Here is a 20,329-nt window from a genome sequence, read left to right on the forward strand (position 1 = left end):
GTGCATCATTTTGCACTTCTTCACATTATATTTTAACTACCAAACAGTAGAACATTCTTCAATTTTTGTAGATTACTTCTCATGTCTCCACTGTTGTAACTCTTTGGGACCCGTTTACTAAGCCGCAATATAGGCACGCTAGCATTTTTAGTACGCGCTAATGCTAGAGACACCCTTAGTAAACTCCTGTTCTCCATCTACACTTCTTCCCTTGGCTCTCTGATATCACCCCATGGCTTTCAATACCATCTCTATGCTGATGACTCCCAAATTTACCTCTCTACCCCTGAAATCTCAACTAGCATCCAGGCCAAGGTTTCAACCTGTCTATTTGATATCGCTGCCTGGATGTCTCAACATCATCTGAAATTTAACATGGCCAAAACCGAGCTTCTCATCTTTCCCCCTAAACCTACCTCTCCCCTCCCCCCTTTCTCTATTTCTGTGGATAGCACTCTCATTCTCCCTGTCTCATCCGCTCGTAACCTTGGGGTCATCTTTGACTCCTCTCTCTCCTTCTCTGCTCATATTCAACAAATTGCCAAAACCTGTCGTTTCTTTCTCTATAACATTAGCAAAATCTGTCCTTTCATCTCTGAGCACTCTACCAGAACCCTTATCCACACTCTTATCACCTCTCGTCTTGATTATTGTAACCTGCTTCTCACTGGCCTCCCTCTTAGTCATTTCTCTCCTCTTCAATCAGTCCAAAACTCTGCTGCACGACTCATTTTCCACCAAAGTCGCTATGCTCACATTAGCCCCCTCCTTAAGTCACTTCACTGGCTCCCTATCCGTTTCCGTATTCAGTTGAAGCTTCTCTTATTAACCTATAAGTGTATTCACTCTGCCACTCCCCAGTACCTCTCCACTCGTCTCTCCCTATGCCCCCCCTCGGGTACTCCGTTCTGTAGATAAATCTCTCTTATCCGTCCCCTTCTCCTCTACTGCTAATTCTAGACTTTTGTCTTGCTGCACCTCACGCCTGGAATAGACTTCCCGAGCATGTGCGTCTAGCCCCGTTTTCAAGTCCAAACATAAAGCCCACCTCTTTGCCAATACTTTTGCCTCCTAAACAATACTCACTGCCCTGTCCTTTATCCTCACCTATTTTTCCCTTACCCTTAATTGTTCTGTCTGTTTGCCTGTCTTATCTAGATTGTAAGCTCTTTGAGCAGGGACTGTCTTTTTGTGTCTGGTGTACAGCGCTGCATATGCCTTGTAGCGCTATAGAAATGATAAATAGTAGTAGTAGTAGTAGTAGTAGTAGTAGTAAACAGGGCCCCCTGTGTCATCCACAAAAAAGCAAACTTTTCCTTCTTACCCTTTGGCAGTGTGTCTCAGAAATATACTGCATAAAGGTGGTCCCAATCCCTGAGGCACTACACTCCTTACTTTTCTTTCCTCTGAGTAAATTACATTTACCACCACCCTCTGCCACTTATCAATCAAAAGCAAAAATACTCACTGTGCAAGAAGGCTCATACTTTTAGAGTAAGCATACTTAGGAGAGGAGTTTGGGTGGGATGGAGACGCAGTCATGACGTATGTGTATATTTTATGTTAAATGTTTTTATTAAGAAATCATGTAATATAATTAAAGAGGAAGGGAAAGAATAAAGAAACTATCTACGATTAGACGCATGAAAATCCGATTAACTGAGCATAAACGCAGATTGGCGACTAAAACCATCACGGCTCCCATCATCATGCACTGTCAGCAATTTCATCATAAATTTTCGGAGCTACAATGGTTCATTATTGATCCTGTCCCTGAGTCATTCAAAGGTGTAAATCGGGCAGCAGCGTTAGCCCGCCATGAACAGTGGTGGATTTTTACATTGAAAACTGTGTAAACCCTAAAGGTCTCAATGAGAATATCGAATGGAATACCATCATTTCATGTATTTTTTAATATACAGTATTATTTTTGTTTTGTATTTTCATTCACACTTGTGTTTTTACTCACCACATAAAGTTTGTTGCTGCAGTGACGTCAAAGGAAGATACTTCCAGTTACAACTTTGATTGGGGCGCCTATATAAACTACTTCAAAACATCGTGCGTATGGTCTCGCAGTGTCTTCTCGTGATTTAGATGAAGAGAGATCATGGCCTTAACCCTTGTCCCTGATGAAAGTATTTGAAACCCGCAGAGTTGGGCGGTTTCAGGGGAAGGCATCTGTTGGACACTCAGAGTTCGCATTTATCGTCAGTGAAGCAACTTTAAGATAAGTGCACAGTGGTTCACAAACTATTTATGCTAGTTGTTTATATGATATTTATAGCACTTTATTTTATTTATTATTATTTCCCACATATGTCAGGCTCAATGCGGCTTACATAGCAACAATATAAATAATTACAAAGTCGTAATATGAATATACAGTTTGTGGTAAATGCAAAATTAATGGGATTAACGGAAAGTAAGTTAAACATAGGAGGAATTGGGTTCAGAAGGAAATGAGCACTAGGAGGTAGGCTTAGAAAGATGGAAAGGGATGGATATGGAGTAGCAAAAAGGATAATGGGGAACATGGTCAGAATATGATTATTGTCAATAAGAATCAGATTGGCAAGTTTTGGTTAGGTTGGATCATTAGGGTAGGCTATCTTGAAGAGACGGGTCTTCAGTTCTTTTCTGAAGGGCAGAAGGCCGTTAATGGAGCGGATACATCTGGGTAGGACATTCCAAAGCTGGCTACCTAGAAATGAAAAATTGGATTCGTAAAAGGATCTGTACCGTATTCCTTTGCAGTTGGGGAGGTGTAGATTGAGGTAAGTACGGGAAGACGTAAAACTGTTCCTGGTAGAGAGGTCAATAAGGTGGTTCATGTAGGTGGGGGCTTCTCCGTGTAATATCCTGTAAATCATTGTGTGGACTTTAAAATTAATTCTTTCTCTGATGGGGAGCCAATGCAGTTTCTCTCTGAGAGGTGTTGCGCTGGCGAATCTTGACTTACCAAAAATAAGTCTAGCTACCATGTTTTGGGAAGTCTGGAGCTTTTTCAGTATAAGGATTGAGAGAAGCTACTGTTTTGGGGGATAAAGGAGAGATTCAGAGGCTACTGACATGGACGGGGATGCGAGCCAAGGTTGCTGCTGGGGTGATTGGGTAAGTGATGAAAAGTGGCTGTGTTTGCTGGGAGTGGATGGGCCTAGCATTTGGGAGGAGTTAGAACTGCAGCTGCTGGGGACAGTGGAGAGAGGCCAAGGCTGCAGCTATTGGTGGTAGGTGGATGAGTGCACCATCCCACCTGCCCTTAGTAGCTGCAGCTTTGGCTTCTCTCCCATTGCCCCACCAACCATAGCCTAAAGACTCTCTCCATTGCCAGATCTGCTGTAGATGGATAGATGAAGGAGAGAGCAGTTGCCTCCTATTTGTTCCTTCCCTGCTACTGTGTTAAATAACTTACTGTGCATCATCTTGAGCACATTATGAATCTGCAATTTATAAATGTGCATAAATTAATAAAATTTCCAGTTGGTCCAAGTCCCAGATTCTTGGGCTACCTCCAAGATCCTAAGAAACTTTGTTGAGCCCTGTACTATGCCATAGCATGTACTGTTATTTGAATATTTTTACTGCTGTAATTGTCTATTGCTATGTCCGGCTTATTCCTGCTGTACACTGCCTTGGGTGAATTTCTACAAAAAGGTAGTAAATAACTATACATAAATAAATAAAATATGTAAATCCTTCTATATACTATATGTGTCTACATGTCTGTAAGATAAATGGATGGATGGTTTCTTTCTTCTGTTTCTCTCACATTTATCTTTCATCTCCTCTTTGTCTAATGATTGCACATCTCTGGATCACATCAATCTATTTGAAATCTAGAGGAGTAAAGTAACATAAATTGCAATTCTAGAATATTTGACATGTATTGTTATGGGGATGCAGAAAGTAACTAAAAATCTCTTCATGACATTATAACCTGAGTGCAAAATTTTAGTTATGATTTTTAAAGATAATATTTTAAAACTCATAATCGTAATATCTTTGATCAAGTTTCAAATATGACTGAATGTATCAGACTCTTTTGATTTTAAGAGATCTTAAAAAATAATACATTTATATTTAGATTATATTACAAGAAGTGGGCCCGATATTCAAAACGATTTAACTGGCCAGTTAAATAGCGTTTACGGGATTTGCGTTCCAAGACGTATGAGGAGAGACTTGCTGACCTGAACATGTATACCCTGGAGGAAAGGAGGAACAGGGGTGATATGATACAGATGTTCAAATATTTGAAAGGTATTAATCCGCAAACAAATCTTTTCCGGAGATGGGAAGGCGGTAGAACGAGAGGACATGAAATGAGGTTGAAGGGGGGCAGCCTCAGGAAAGATGTCAGGAAGTATTTTTTCACGGAGAGGGTGGTGGATGCTTGGAATGCCCTCCCGCAGGAGGTGGTGGAGATGAAAATGGTAACGGAATTCAAACATGCGTGGGATATGCATAAAGGAATCCTGTGCAGAAGGAATGGATCCTCAGAAGCTTAGTCGAAATTGGGTGGCGGAGCAGGTGGGGGGAAGAGGGGTTGGTGGTTGGGAGGCGAGGATAGTGGAGGGCAGACTTATACGGTCTGTGCCAAAGCCGGTGATGGGAGGTGGGACTGGTGGTTGGGAGGCGGGAAGTACTGCTGCGCAGACTTGTACGGTCTGTGCCCTGAATAAGGCAGGTACAAATCAAGGTAACGTTTACACATATGTTGTCTTGTTGGGCAGACTGGATGGACCGTGCAGGTCTTTTTCTGCCGTCATCTACTATGTTACTATGTTTAGCGCCGAACTACGGATATTTATCGGGAGACATTCAGCTATCTCCTGCTAAATAGCCGCAGTTTGCGGCTAGCCACTAACCTGCTACATTGCATGACACAGTCGGTTAGGCATGGATATTCAGCACCAAACCAGCTGTGTTTAGTAATTAAAATAGGCCACAAAAAGCAGGCCTATCTTTAACTACCAAGCAGTTTACCGGTTAGCGCTGAATATCGGCTTAACTGGTTAAGTTGCTGCGGTCAAAAATGAAACCAGATATTCAATGCCAGTCGACGGAAACAGCCTAAAATTTAATATCTGGGTTTAACACCAGCGGTGGACAGCAAAAGCACTGCCCGCCGATGGCTGAATATAAAGGGAACTGTTTTTAGTCAAAACTATATTATTCAGTAATAACTACTCATTTGTTCTTTAAATGTTAATAAAACAAATACTTTTTATTGCCCTTTGAAATGTGGCGGTTGTTATCCCTGAGAGACTTGGGGTAGAGGGAAAGAGTAATGGCAGGTTATGGTAAACAGTTCCCAGACTTACTGTTTTTCAGTTTGACTGCTGGTTTCATTTATACCATTATGTTAACCTTGAAACTACATGTGTTATATTTCAGTTGTGCAATCTCTATAATTTATGGTTTAGGGAGGGGTGAGTTGATCTGTATTTAATTCAAGCCAGCTCCAATTCAGATCCAGTACTGGGCCTCAATTTATTTTTGCCAAAATCATAAAAACATTCATCTACACAGATTCACATATTTGACTGAGATCACTGACCCAGGCAACAGTGGCTCTGAACTGAAAACTTAATGATGATAAGTTTTCAAAAATGCGGTCCACATTTGAACATCTTAGTTTGAAAACTGGATTCCTAAGTTTATAACTTAGTCTCTTAAGAATTTTTTTAAAACAGGGTTCTCTGTGCCAAAGTTGTTAGAAAGCATGATTTCATTTAGATACATAGATATAAAGGCGGATTTTAGATAGACTGTAGAAATCAGAATTGTGACATCCAGATGAAGACAGATCAAATAGCAAAAGTATTTTAAAAAATGATCTGTAGAGGTAGAGCCTTTTCTAAAATACATGCAGGGATAAACATATATCTGCCAGCCACATGCAGCGGGAGTAATCATTTTCACAACTGTCAATGTCTAAAACATCAAGAGAGGCAACACAGCAATACTGATGTCTAAGCTTTGGAACTTAAACATGTATGTTGTAGGGGCGTAGCCAGACCTCGGCGGGAGGGGGGTCCAGAGCCCGAGGTGGGGGGCACAGTTTAGCCTGCCTCCCCCAGCCGCCGACCCCCCCCCCCCGCCACTTTGGACCCCCCCCCCCGGTCACCGCCAGGTACCTTTGCTGGCGGGGGGCCCAAACCCCTGCCAGCCGAAGTCTTCTTCAGCGTCGGTCGACTCTGGCACCTTCGCTGATGATCTGTTTCTAACTCCTGATGTCCTGCGTGCACGTCCTGTATGTAGACCTGTGCAACACATGAATGCAGGACATCAGAAACAGAACATCAGCGAAGGCGCCAGAGTCGACCGGTGCTGAAGACATCGGCTGGCGGGGATTGGGGACTCCCGTCAGCAAAGGTACCTGGCGGCGGCGGCAACGGGAGAAGTTCAGTGGTGGTGGCGGCGGTAGGTCAGCAGCGGGGGGAGAGGGCGGCGGCTGGGGGGTCAAAAGTAGAGGGGGCCAGGCCTTAATCTATGGGGGCCCATGCCCCCACCTAGCCACGCCCCTGGTATGTTGGTATTCTAGAATACAGACATGTAAGTACAGACAAATAGATGTATATGTCTGCCGTTTCAGAAACCTACATAACTAAGTACTGCTAATTAAGTACAGTGCTGACAAGTATGCAGCACAAGCGATTATGGAGGGGGAAGGGGATTAAAAAAAAACAACACAATGCAATGAAGGGGATGATCATCCTTAATCCATTTGTAACAGCACCTTTCTGAAAGCTAGAAGTGCTCAGGGAAGCTGTACATTCATTAGTCCCATCCTAAACACACCCACAACACTCCCCCTCGCTATCTGGACAAACAGCAGTGTAGGACATCCAAATTCTGCCTTTTGAAAATTACAAATTGGACGTTTTTGACAGATAGACTGTTTTTTTTGCCATTTTGAGATATCCATCTGCTTCAAAAATGAGCGCCATAGAGTTGCTAAAGTAGTTGCACGTATTTTGAGGAATGCATACCAGAATAAGCTATTTTACAAAATAAAAAAAACTAACAAAACACTCAGGACTTTGCATATAAATACTTAAGTACATAAGTGCTGCCATATTGGGACAGACCGAAGGGACATCAAGCCCAGTATCCTGTTTCCAACAGTAGCCAATCCAGGTCACAAGTACCTGGCAAGATCCCAAAACAGTACAATACATTTTATGCTGCTTATCCCAGACATAAGCAGTGGATTTTCCCAGGCCCATTTTAATAATGACTTATAGATTTTTCTTTTATGAAGCCATCCAAAACTTTTTTAAATCCCACTAAGCTAACTGCTTTTACAACATTCTCTGACAACGAATTCCAGAGTTTGATTACACGTTGAGTGAAGAAATATTTTCTCCAATTTGTTTTAAACTTACTACTTTTCAGATTCATTGGGTGCCCCCCTAGTCCTAGTAATTTTGGAAAGAGTAAACAAGCAATTCACATCTACCTGTTCCACTGCGCTCAGTATTTTTCTCCAAGCTGAAGAACCCAAGCTGTTTCAGCCTTTCCTTGTAGGGAAGTTGTCCCACCCCCTTTTTAATTTTCATCGCCCTTCTCTGTACCTTTTCTAATTCCACTATTTCTTTTTTGCGATGCGGTGACCAGAACTGCACACAGTATTCAAGATGCGGTCGCACCATGGAGTGATATAAAGGCATTATACTGTAACATCCTCGTTTTATTCCTTTCCTAATAATACCTAACATTCTATTTGCTTTCTTTGCTGCTGCAGCACACTGAGCAGAGGGTTTCAAAGTATCATCAAAGATGACTCCTGGATCCGTTTCCTGGTCGGTGACTCCTAATGTGGAATCTTGCATTGTAATGGTATCAGTTTATTACTGAAATATGTAGCATATTTGCTGGATTATATATACACCAATATCTTTTAAAAATATATATTTGACACGGCAGCAGAGAGAATAGTTTCATTTCAAGCCTCTCTCTCTCCATTCCTTTTTCTGGGAACTTCTGAGATAGTTAACTACACACACTTAACAAACACAAAAGAGCTTCCTCTGCCCTCCCACCTAACAAAAGATGGACTAAGGTGGACACCTGAATAAAACAAAGAACTCAGAGGAAGCATAAACAGGACATTTGCTTGTCAAAGGTATACCTGCCCCTCCCATCAGCTTCCAGACATGTGCAGAAAGGAAGGACTTGTAATGTGTATCTGCCCCAGAGACTGAACAGGACATCAAAAGACATTTGCCAGCAAAATCCAGACTGTAAGTCTCGTGATGTCATACCAGGACTCAGGGGTCGTGTGCAGACATGAGACCAAGATACCACAATGCTTTGCAAATGCTCAGGGGTCGTGTGCAGACATGAGACCAAGATACCACAATGCTTTGCAAATGCTCAGGGGTCGTGTGCAAAAAAACCAGGAAGCCAGCAAAGATCCACATGGCATATCCTCCTGCAGTTTGCAAGATATAAAAGGACAAGCTGTTTCCCCAAGAGTCAGATTCTCTTCAACTGCAAGCAAGATTCTCTCTTCACTGCAAGCAACTCAGATCCATATACTGCAGAAGCCCTCCTGTCCTCAACATGTGCTCATCAATCAGCTGGACCACGGCATGCTTGTAACAAGGACTTGTAAGTTAACCTACCTGCTACTTTGTTCTATTTTAAGCACAGATTACCTGTAAAGATCTCTTAAAACCTACCTCTCGTGTGCAATTGTATATTAAATCAATCTTTTTGGAAGCTAAAAATATGGTCTCTTTGTGTTCTGAATATATATATACTTAATATATTTAATTTATTGCAATTATCACCTTTGGTGATTGGTGGAGAAATCAATATAAATACAGCACCTGCTCTTAAATTATAAGCAGTGGCAAGTTGCTCTCGAGCTATTTTCCCCAAAATAAATCATTTCTTGTAACAGCATCACGTAGCTATAGTTCGGGGCCCTCTTTCCCACGTGCATCACTTTGCACTTGCTCACATAAAAAATCATCTGCCATTTGAATGCCCAGGCTCCCAGTCTTGTAAGGTCGTCTAGCAATTTTTCACAATCCTCTTGCAATTTAACAACTTTGAATAACTTTCTGTAGTCGGCAAATTTAATTACCTCATTAGTTAGTCCCATATCTATATAATTTATGTTAAAAAGCAGTGGTCCCAGCACAGACCCCTGTGGAACCCCACTATCTACCCTTCTCCATTGAGAATATTGACCATTTAACCCTACTCTCTGTTTTTAACCTTTAACCATTTTTTAATCCACAATAGAACACTACCTCCTATCCCATGACTTTCCAATTTCTTCTGGAGTCTTTCATGAGGTACTTTGTCAAATGCTTTTTGAAAATCCAGATACACAATATCAACCGGCTCACCTTTATCCACATGTTTGTTCAGCCCTTCAAAGAAATGTAGTAGATTGGTGAGGCAAGAGTTCTTCACTAAATCCATGTTGGCTTTGTCTCATTAATCCATGCTTTGGAATATGCTCTGTAATTTTGTTTTTTATAATAGTCTGAACTAGGCCCTTCTGTGCCTTCTAGAGACTATCTGTTAATGCTGTAGCAGAAACTTCAAGTTTTAAACTATGGGGAAAAGGGTATTGAGACTAGCTAATAAAGTTTGCTTGCTTATTTTTTTAAATTTATAATTTTAACTGTGTTTATCAATATCCTACAATTCCTCTTTTAAATCCTAATCTTTAAGTTACCAAGCTCAGAATAAAATAATGTCATGTACTCACCGAGATGTCCTCTTCTCTCAGAACTTCTCAGAAAGAAAGTTAAGTGGGACCTTTCCTCTCTATATAGTTTGGATTCTAAGGAAACTATTTCACATAAATCCTTTCAAGCTAGCCCAGTAATCAAATTGTCTTTAGCAACCTTAGCAAATATTCTACATCCTCACACCTTAATTAACATCTAATTCAGGTCAACTACAGTGCTACCTCTCCAGCAGGCAAGAACAGAAAATAACTTTCTTTTAGGACAGTTCAAGCCTTGCTACTCTCCTTTTTATACTCTTGGCTGTTAATTTCTACCTCTAGAGAAAGTTTCAGTTTAAACTATAGAGAAAAGGGATTGTACACTATGGAAACTAGTTAATAATACTTTTTTCCCTTTCTTTTATTTTTATTTTCTTTCTAAAACTGAACTGGGCTCTTCTGTGCCTTCTAGAGACTATCTGCTAATGATGTGACAGAAACTTCAAGTTTTAAAACTATGGGGGAAAGGGTATGGAGACTAGCTAATAAAGTTTTCTTGCTTTTTTTTATTTTAAAATTCTAACTGTGTTTATCAATATCCTACAATTCCTCTTTCAAACCCTAATCTTTAAATTACCAAGCTCAGAATAAAATAATGTCACTTACCCACAGAGATGTTCTCTTCTCTCAGAACTTCTCAGAAGAGTAAAACCTTTAATCAAATATGCTTTGTGGTGCTGTATCAGGAATGAGAAGACTGGAAATGTGCAATACTGCTTCCTCAAAGTAAATTCGAACAGCTCTTAGCAACGTTAGGGGCCCTTTTATAAAGGCGCGCTGAAAATGGCCTGCGGTAGTGTAGATGCATGTTTTGGGCGAGCGCAGAATCATTTTTCAGCGCACCTGTAAAAAATGCCTTTTTAAAATTTTTGCCAAAAATGGACATGCGGCAAAATGAGAATTGCTGCGCGTCCATTTTGGGTCTGAGACCTTACCGCCAGCCATTGGCCTAGCGGTAAGGACTCACACGGTAACCAGGCGGTAATGGTCTACATGCGTAAAATACTGATTACCGCCCGTGTGCCAGAAAATAAAAATATTTTCCGGCGCGCGTAGCGGATGCACGTCATAAATGAAATCACCACAAGGGCCACGTGGTAGCTAGGCGGTAACTCAAAACTGACACGCACTGGGCGCGCATAGGCGCCTACGCGGCTTAATAAAAAGGCCTCTTAGGGAAGCAAACCCTGACCGCACTACCCGTGAGGCCTGCTGTTCAAACCACAATTCAGAGTCAATCTATACACTCAAATACTGAAATGAGACAGAAAGCTGTATTTATTTATTTAGAGTTTTATTTAGAAATATTATTTATTTAGAGTTTGCTCACACCTTAGTTTAATAGTTTAAAACACTTGATATACCACCCTTTTTGAACATATGTCAGAGTGGTTTAAAATAAAAATAAAAACAGATAGAAAAGAACGGATTCAAATAATAAAGAACTCACATGCAAGACCTTCCAATAATACATACACATCCTCAACTTGTGAAACTGCAGGCTGTCAAACCTGGAGACATGAGTGATATCAGTGCCCCATAAATTTTGAAAAAAAGACTTCAACCCCACTTTAAATGTTTTGTAAGACTGTTCTTCATGAAGGCTTTGTGGGAGCTGGTTCCATAAAAAAGGAGCATACCAGAAAAAGCCACAAGCCCTAGTAGATGACAACCGCACCTGGGCCGCTGGAGGGAGTGTCAACAAAGCCAAACCCTGAGACCAAAGGGCCCTTGAAGGAATATATGGCTGTAACAAAGCAAATAGCCTGGTTTCCCCATATAAATGGACCTTGTGGCCCCTTTCCTGCTATCATTTTCTATGTTTCATAAAGTTTTATTGGATGCCAATGTAGGGTTGCCAATTGGCCAGTCTGCAGCTAACCTTGCCAGTTTTTATAGAGCCAGGTCAATTGCTGACCCAGGTTGAATTCCAGTGGCTGAAAAGCCGCTGTGTTTTTTTTTTTTTTTTTTGTGTGTAGGTGAGTTAGGCTGGGACACAGAATTAACACAGTAGTAACAGGACTGTGAAAGTCCTGAATATTCAGGGCCTGGATTAGGCCCAGCAATCCATGTCTGGGTCTAATTCTGTTGTGGAAGGCAGCACTTTATAAAACACTGACCACTGCAGGTTGAATATCAACCAGTTTAGATTAAGTTATAGTAAAGTGACCCATATTTTGGTAAGCTAGATTTAGGCTCATTTCCAGCCACAAACCTAGGTGTCAAAATTCAGATGAAAATATATTTTACTTAGGGGGTCCTTTTACTAAGCTGTGGTATGAGCTAGAGTGCGCCTACCACAACTTAAAAGGACTAAGGGGCTCATTTTCAAAGCACTTAGACTTTCAAAGGGTTCCATAGAAACCTATGGAACTTTGTAAGTCTAAGTGCTTTGAAAATAGGCCTCTAACCGCAGGATGTGCTGAGGCATCCTGTTGTAAACTTGACTGGAGGAAGCATGTCTGGGGGTGGAGATAGTGCAAACCAGTTAGTGCAACCATATAACTGCATGCTGATTAAAACGGGATTAGCTTGAGAGCCCTTACTGCCTACAAAATGGGTGGCTGTAAGGGCTCACATGATAATTTTTGTTAACTGCTGCGCACTGATGGCAACATTAGCACATGGCCATTAATTGGGAAAATCAGTCATTTTTCAGCTACGGTAAAAATGGCCTTAGCATGTGGGAAAGACCCGTATAAAGGGTGCGCTAAAGCCACTTTTTACTGTAGCTTAGTAAAAGGACCCCTTAGTCAATCAAAATCTAGGCAGCCAAATAAGATACTGTAGTCTTTAATGAAAATTTAACCCTATAGGAATTTAACTTCCAAATATAAGAGGGCGTTTTCTATTTTTGAGAGAGAAAGGATATGTTACCATGTGAACAGAAACTGTTTTTCTTTTGAATCCTAACTTGCATCTTATTCCATTTACTTCCAATCTGTATAAATTGAAAACGATTGGTATAAAATCTCTAGACCAACCCAGTATGGCCATTTTTATGTTCCTACTAGTTCCAATCTGAGCAAACATTTAAAGGAGCCTAGTTAAGTCCATTTCTTATCTGCCAATAACAGATATGCTAATCACATTTTAGGGGCGCAGCTTAATGTTTCCCTTGCACTATACCTAGAGTTAAAGTGCCAGTATTTAGGGTTTCTAGATCTTTTTAAGCAGGGCCACACTAAGTTTTTCAATACTGCGTAGGACTTGCAAAAAAAAAAAAAAAATTAATATGGGAGCACCACTGCCACTGCCTCCTATTAGGAGGTGCTAAGTGCTCCCATGTTAAGTCTGCATTATCCAATTATCATGCGTAATAATGCTTCCATGTCCATTTCCAGCCCATGACATGGCCCCTCCCCAAAATATATATATATAAACTAATAAAATACAGTTAGCATGTGGAAGAGAGGAAATTACCGCAAAATGCTTTAATATGTTAGTGGTGTTTTCTCATGTGTTAAGCACGTGTTATAGCTTAATGCCCTTTAGTAAAAGGGCCTCTTAATATACATGGAGGGATATTTTCGATATGATATGTACATCCAAATTTGGAAGTTTTGCAGTAGTGAGCATGGCCATTTTCAAACCAGAAAAATGTCTAAGCTTTTGTTTTGAAAATGGCCATTTGCTAGATGTTTTTGTGTTCAGTGCGTCTATCTTCTTGGACCATTTACAAAAAAAAAAAAAAAAGAAGTCCAAGGGAAAAACATACAAAAATAAACCATTGGGATGTATGGGGGGGGGGGGGGGGGGCTGCATTCCTAGTAGACTGCCCACACAGACATCCCTACTGTACAACACTACAATAGCCCTTATGTCTGCAGATGTCACCTACATATAAATACAGTAGGTTTTTGGTGGGTTTTGGATCACACTTTCCTACACAAGTGTAACAGAGTGGGATCGGGGCCTGGGTTTCCTTCTCTACAGTGTACTGCACAGACCAGTCCAGGGATCTGCTTGCTGCTCTAATAGGCCTAGCCACAACACCTGAAGCTGTCACAGAGGCTGGTATGTACTGTTTCTTTCACATCACAAGTGCTTCCCCTTTATTAATCAAAGTACACTGGCTTCCCATCAAAGCGAGAATTACCTTCAAATTATGTACCTTTATCTTTCAAATACTAAATGGCACAGTTCCAGACTATATGGTACCATTAATAAACTTACCTCAAAGAAACACTAAATATGAGGCAAGAAACTATCTCAGACTACACCTCCCAAATTGCTCAAAAGTGATCTACAAAACTGTCCACTTTGCAGACTTCACTTACCTAGGAACCAAATGGTGGAACTCCTTACCACCCAAAATAAGAAATAAACAGGAATATACTAGATTCCGCAAAATCCACAAACTGTTCCTATTCAAACAAACCCTCACAAAGAACAAACACATCTCAAACAATTAATTATTACCTGAATTGGTTATTACTCTATTTACCATTAACTTTCTATTTGCTTCATGTACAATTTCTCATTCATAATAGATTTTATAAATGTTAAATATCCATAGCTATCCCAGTATGTTTATGATATTGTATTGTAAGATTGGATTCTTACAACAAATTACTTTCTTATGCATTATTCTTTGTTATGTATCCTATACTGTTTATTGTAAGCCACATGGAACTCAAACTTGTTTGGGATAATGTGGGATATAAAAGTCACAAATAAATAAATAAATAAATCTTTGGGTGGTGAGAGGGGGGTCAGTGACCACTGGGGGAATAGGAAGGGGTCATGCTTTAATTCCTCCAGTGGTCATTTAGGGCACCTTTTTGTGACTTTGTCATGACTGAAACAGGTCTAGACCAAACCCTTTAATCTTTAGGTCCAGACATTTGTGCTTTGTTCCATTATGCAAGAAAAACAACCAAGTTTGGGAATGCCCAAATCCTGCCCCCAACACACCCGCTTGTGATCTGGATACACTGCATACAAACTGCATAGAAAACTGTCTTTAAAATGGGCTTAGAAAGCAGTGATTCAGACATTTTGGCAAAAAGAAAGTCCATCTGCCGCTTTGTGCCACTTTTTGGATGTTTTTCTGTTTTGAAAAGGAGCCCCTTTGTAAATATAATAAAGATATAGGGAGAAATTTATGTACACGCTATCGGAAATCCAAAAGTATGCATGTAAGTGCACACTCTGCCTTAACCCCACCATCAAGGAACATTTTCCTAATACATGCTATATGCTGGGCAACCTTGTTTTATGCACAGAAACTCCTTTGAAAATTGCCTTTCTAGTAAATATATAGCAAATCAATCAGTAAGCTTGAGTTTGATATACAGCAGGTCAAACACTTACCTTTAGTGTATAGACTCCCATTCTACCAGGGACTTTATAGAAAATTCCTTCTTCTCCTCGAGAGTTTGTGTGTAGCATTGCATTCAGACATGCAAGGGGAGAGGTTCCACTAAAAAACAAGAAAGTTGTTTCAATATAACATTCACGGATAACTGTCAAAGGCTATCTTTATTACTCAAGTATGGTCAAACTTCATCTTCCTGAAACAGTTTAGATTTATAATTTTGAATTATTTCATATGTCAGTAATGAAATTTTTCATGATGTTGCAATTATGCTAGCAGGACAGTCTTACCTTTTGGACAACAATGCTAACATATGAGCTGATTATGAGTTTGAGGCAATTACAAATCCATTTTTACTCTTATGACATCTGTTCAGGGATGCTGAAGTTGATGGTCTGTAATAGATGTTCTCTTAAGAGAAGAGTATTTCACAATGAATACAAGTGGGTTATGTGACCACAATCAGCACTAAATGCATGGGAAGCTTTCAGAAATTCCTTAAAGATAAAAACCTACCATTGCTCAGGCATAACAGTTCTGGAACAGCTCCCATCAGTTCTAAGAATAATTTTAAATGGTGGAATGACTCCAAAGGAGAGTTGGGTGGGGATGTATAACTGGCAAACTACTGTCTTCAGGAACAACTTGTTTTTTTTTTTTCTGAAGACAAGTAGATTCACCAAGTCACAAAAGTAGGACTCCCTAGATAAGCGCTACATGAACAATAAAGTCAAGATGATTACCAATAACAGGTGTATTCTGTCGATAATAGGATTAATGAGGTGCACAAATGAGTGGTGACATCATCTGACGATGCCGAGACAAAACAGCTCTCAGAGCTCAGAATGAGGGTAAAGTTCTGAGCATGGATGACCCTTCTGGCATGCAGCAATTCCCTCAATCATCTCAGTTAGTTTAAAGCTCATGATCAATTTTCAATGAGGCAGACAATTCATCCTTTTGTCTACAGAGAATACCTGTTACAGGTAAGCAACTTTGCTCGCTCTCTCTCTCGACAGGCATGCTTGAATCAGGAAGACAAGTGAGTGAATCCCAACTTCAGGGTTTCTCCAGTTTCTTAGATAAATGTCTCAGTGTTCAGGAGCAACCCATTCCCCTGATGATGCAAGAGTTACAGCGACAGGCTGCTCAGTGCGGCTTGACTGAATATAACTCTCTTTAATTGAAGACTGGTATTGGCAATATTGTAAAGATATGATGACCAGCTTGTCTGCTTCGTAGATGCCCTCTAGTGAAGCAGATTTCAAGAACTATAGGATACCAGAACTGGTTCTGGTTTGATGAGGCTTGACTGTACTGGTTGAAGCATTATCAGTCTGATCCGAATAGAATTGAACACAGGTTGCTAGCCAATTAGCTACTACACACTTTGCAACTGGAGTACCAAGTCTGTTAGGATCAAAAGGGGCAAAAAGCTCTATAGACTTTGATGGACTCTGTCCTTTTAAGACAGTAAGCAACAGTCTGCATATAGTCCAGGGAATGGAAGGTACTCTTGAACTGGTCCTTGTGGGGTTCAGGATAGAAGATAGGCAATACTATTTCCTCATTAAGGTGAAAAGATATGACTACCTTTGCAGCAATTAAAATGCGTATGTAAACTACCTTATTATGATAAAACTGTGTATATGCCTATATGACACTAAGGGATAAATTTCACTGATTCTATTTGAGATTGTGTTCCAAATGTTGAAACGCTGTTTGTGTAATCTTCTTGAAATTCAATAAAATTATTATTTTTTAAATCACTGATTCTTCTAACCAAAATGACTGTCACTAGAAAATTACTTTAATGTTTCTAAGGGACTAGGTTGTTCAATATAATGCAAAGTCCTCTAAATATACATGAAATAAATATAGATGACTTTATTAAACAATTCTATTCCCTTAGCTGCCTTAATAACTAACAGCTCAATAATATTAAGTTACAAACAGTAGTCCAGCAACGAGATGTGGACTATCCAATACTTGAAGCGAGTGCCACATGTATGATTATCTACTAGTTGGTCAGAGGTTGCATGTATGTAATTGATGTAAAGAGCTCCTAGCTCTCAGAGAATGAATCCAATCTCTGGAGTGCAGAATGGCAGATCTGGAGGACCTGAAGCAGACAAAGGTATAGAGGAAACCTTCAGGGATACAGTAGAGCAGTCTGACCTTCAGTCTAGTAGACCCTATGCTACTTTAGAGAAGAAAATCAGTTGGAAGGACAGCATGACATTGGTGAGGCAGGAAGTGATTTTGTAGCTAGGACCTAGCTTCCAAGTGCTGCTGTGTTCCTCCTTTGAGGATGTATCTTCACAGGAAGGTGACCAGAAGGGAAGGGTTATGATAGCCATTCTAGTTAGTAAGCTGATCATTAGGAAGGTAGGTAGCTGCATGGCTGGTGGATGTAAGAAGTCACTTGGTAACTTGGATCCTTGCTGAGAAGGTGGCAGACCTCAAATATCACCTAGATATAATTTTAGAATGTGTTGGGGAAGAGTCAGCTATCGTTGTACATGTGGGTACTAAAGACATAGGAGGGAGGTTCTGGAAGCCAAATTTAGTTTTGTAGAAAGAAAGCTGCAATCTGAACCTCCAGGGTAGCATTCTGAAAAATATTCCTGATTCTATGCTCATGACCTCAGAGACAGGCAAAGCATGGATAAGGCAATGGTGCAGAAAATACGGCTTTATATTTTTCAGGAAATAGGCACATTTTAAGGAAAAGGGAGTCTCTTTTGAAATAATGGATTCCATCATAACCAAAATGGAACCATGCGGCTGGCATTAATATTAACAGAAGAAAGGGCTTTAAGAAGAAAAACCATTTATTTTGTAGTCAAAAGATCCAAATGATTCCAAGATCAGTCACAGTCTACGCAACAGTGTTGTAAAACCTTTCTTTCATGGAGATCTGAGATATTTGCTTTGGTTACAACCTATTCTCTTACGTTCTCCTGCAAGTGTCTCATTACCTTCCAGGGTATGAGACATGTCTTTACTGATTCTACACATCTGGAGAAATTCATTCAAGATCATAAGAATATGGAGTTTATCTCTGATTGTAAGAGGAGTAACAGTAGTGGGTAAGCAATTGAAATAATGCTTTTATGTTTTATGTTTAATTTTTTTGTTTTAAAATTTCTTTCTATCTTGCATTACCACTGAAATGTGGTCTTTGCATTTTAATTTACTTTTCTATTTCTTTTGAAATGTAGGTTCGATGTTTTAAAAATGGAGAAAGATTTTAAACTAGATCTTGAGAAAAAGCTGACAGGTATTCAGGAGTGCATGGTTCAGAGTAAGGTCTCATCAAAAATCATTGGCAAAATGCCAAAGTTAGAATATTCTAATTGAGATTTTGTGGTAAAGGATGAAATAGTCCAAGTGCATTTAACTAAAAAAACAAATAGAGATATATGGTTCTAAATTACAGCTTTTCAGAACTTGCTTTAAAAGTGGTTGCTGTTCGAGTTTGGTGAGACTTGAATTGGAGATCAAGGTTCAACATCCTATTGCTCTCAGACACTATAACCCTGATGCTGACATTCACCGAGATGTGGCCACATTTGGAGGCCCTTTTACTAATGTATGCCTAACACAGCTTAAAAGGGCTTACTGTGGAGGAGTGGCCTAATGGTTAGTGTAGCAGCTTGCAGACCTGGGGAAATGGGTTTGATTCCCACTGCTGCCTGATAGTGGGTTCAGATCCTGAGGAACCAGGCTCAATTCCCTCTGCAGCTCCATGTGACCCTGGGCAAGTCACTTAACCCTCTGCTGCTCCAGGTATAACAGTAGCACAATGTACTACTTAGTTTCTGAGCCCACTAGGGATAGTCCCAGTACCTGTAAAATGAAACTGTAAACTGCTTAGGACTAAGCAGTATATAAATACTTAAATGAATGAATGAATACACTCAGGCATCCTGCAGTAACTCTGACATTAGCCTGGGCAAACTGCGTGCAAAAGAATTTTTAAAATTTTTTTTCCATAGGGCGTGTTAGGAGGCAGAAAGTGGGCATTTCTGCACTAATCATTTAGCACATCTGCATTACTATGCACTAACTAGTGCAGAATTAGTGAATGAGCCCTCATCACCTACAAAATGGGTGGTGGTAAGTGCTCATGCACTAATTTTGTTAATGACCATGCACTAATGGCAACATTAGCACATGGCAATTAATTTGAAGAACAGAAAATCAGTCATTTTCTGGATGCGGGAAAAATGTCCTTAGTGCACAGGAAAAAGCTGTGTAAGGTGTGGTAAGGCCAACGTTCCCTGCAGCTTGGTAAAAGGACTCTATGGTTTGTTCAATACAATTTTATTGTGTACCTTATTGGTGTCTTTTAGGGGTTCTTTTACTAAGGTGCACTAATGGATTTAGTGCACACTAACGATTAGTGTGCGCTAAATGCTAAGAAGCCCGTAGCAATGAAATGAGCTTTTTAGCATTTAGCACGCGCTAAATCCATGAGTGTGCCTTAGTAAAAGAAGCCCATAGTCTTTTTGCACTTTTTTGTTATTCTTGATTTCTCCATACCAGATTATTTTGCTGATCACTGCTAATCTTTAAAGGAAAGTTTTGGTGGATAATGTGATTTAGACGTGTAGTTATCAATGTGGGCTACTGTTATGTTATTTTTACTAATGTGGAGAAACTGGATCCGCTACGTGGATAAACAAGGAACAGCAAAAAAGTAGCGAGATCAACACGACATTCCCAAGACATCATGGGTACAAGTAATTAAAATGTTTTATTAAAAGAAAGTAAAAAAAGACTAGACACATAGCCGTGTTTCAGCAAAAAAAACCACCTGCTTCAGGAGTCTGTTTGTTGTGTAGACCAATAAATGGAACACCATAGCGACACTGCAGTTGTTTTTCAGTTCCAGTTTTGATTGTTTTAAGTGCATTCATCTTCAATTAGCCTTTTTAAAGGCTTGATTTTGCTACCTCACCTATGGTGTTCCATTTATTGGTCTACACAACAAACAGACTCCCGAAGCAGGCGCTTTTTTGCCGAAACACGGCTCCATGTCGAGTCTTTTTTACTTTAATTTAATAAAACATTTTAATTACTTGTACCTACGGTGTGTCTTGGGAGTCTCGTGTTGATCTTGCTACATTTTTTTCCTGTTCATGCTATTTTAGCATAGGTTTCATTTTATACAGTGATATCAAGGGTCCTGTTTACTAAGTTGCACTAGCGTTTTTAGCGTATGCTAAAATTAGCATGCTATA

General features: G+C 40.0%; 1 protein-coding gene across 1 annotated transcript in view; it reads right to left on the reverse strand.

Annotated features, from left to right (window-relative positions):
* ASXL2 (ASXL transcriptional regulator 2) overlaps nt 1-20,329 on the reverse strand; it is a 317,528-nt gene that overhangs the window by 177,882 nt on the left and 119,317 nt on the right. Inside the window, exon 3 of the mRNA XM_030198635.1 lies at nt 15,077-15,185. Coding sequence (XP_030054495.1) covers nt 15,077-15,185 — 109 coding nt within the window. The remainder of the gene's footprint in view (nt 1-15,076; nt 15,186-20,329) is intronic.

The sequence above is a fragment of the Microcaecilia unicolor genome, chromosome 3 (assembly GCF_901765095.1).
Source record: "Microcaecilia unicolor chromosome 3, aMicUni1.1, whole genome shotgun sequence".
Taxonomy (NCBI): Eukaryota; Metazoa; Chordata; class Amphibia; order Gymnophiona; family Siphonopidae; genus Microcaecilia; species Microcaecilia unicolor.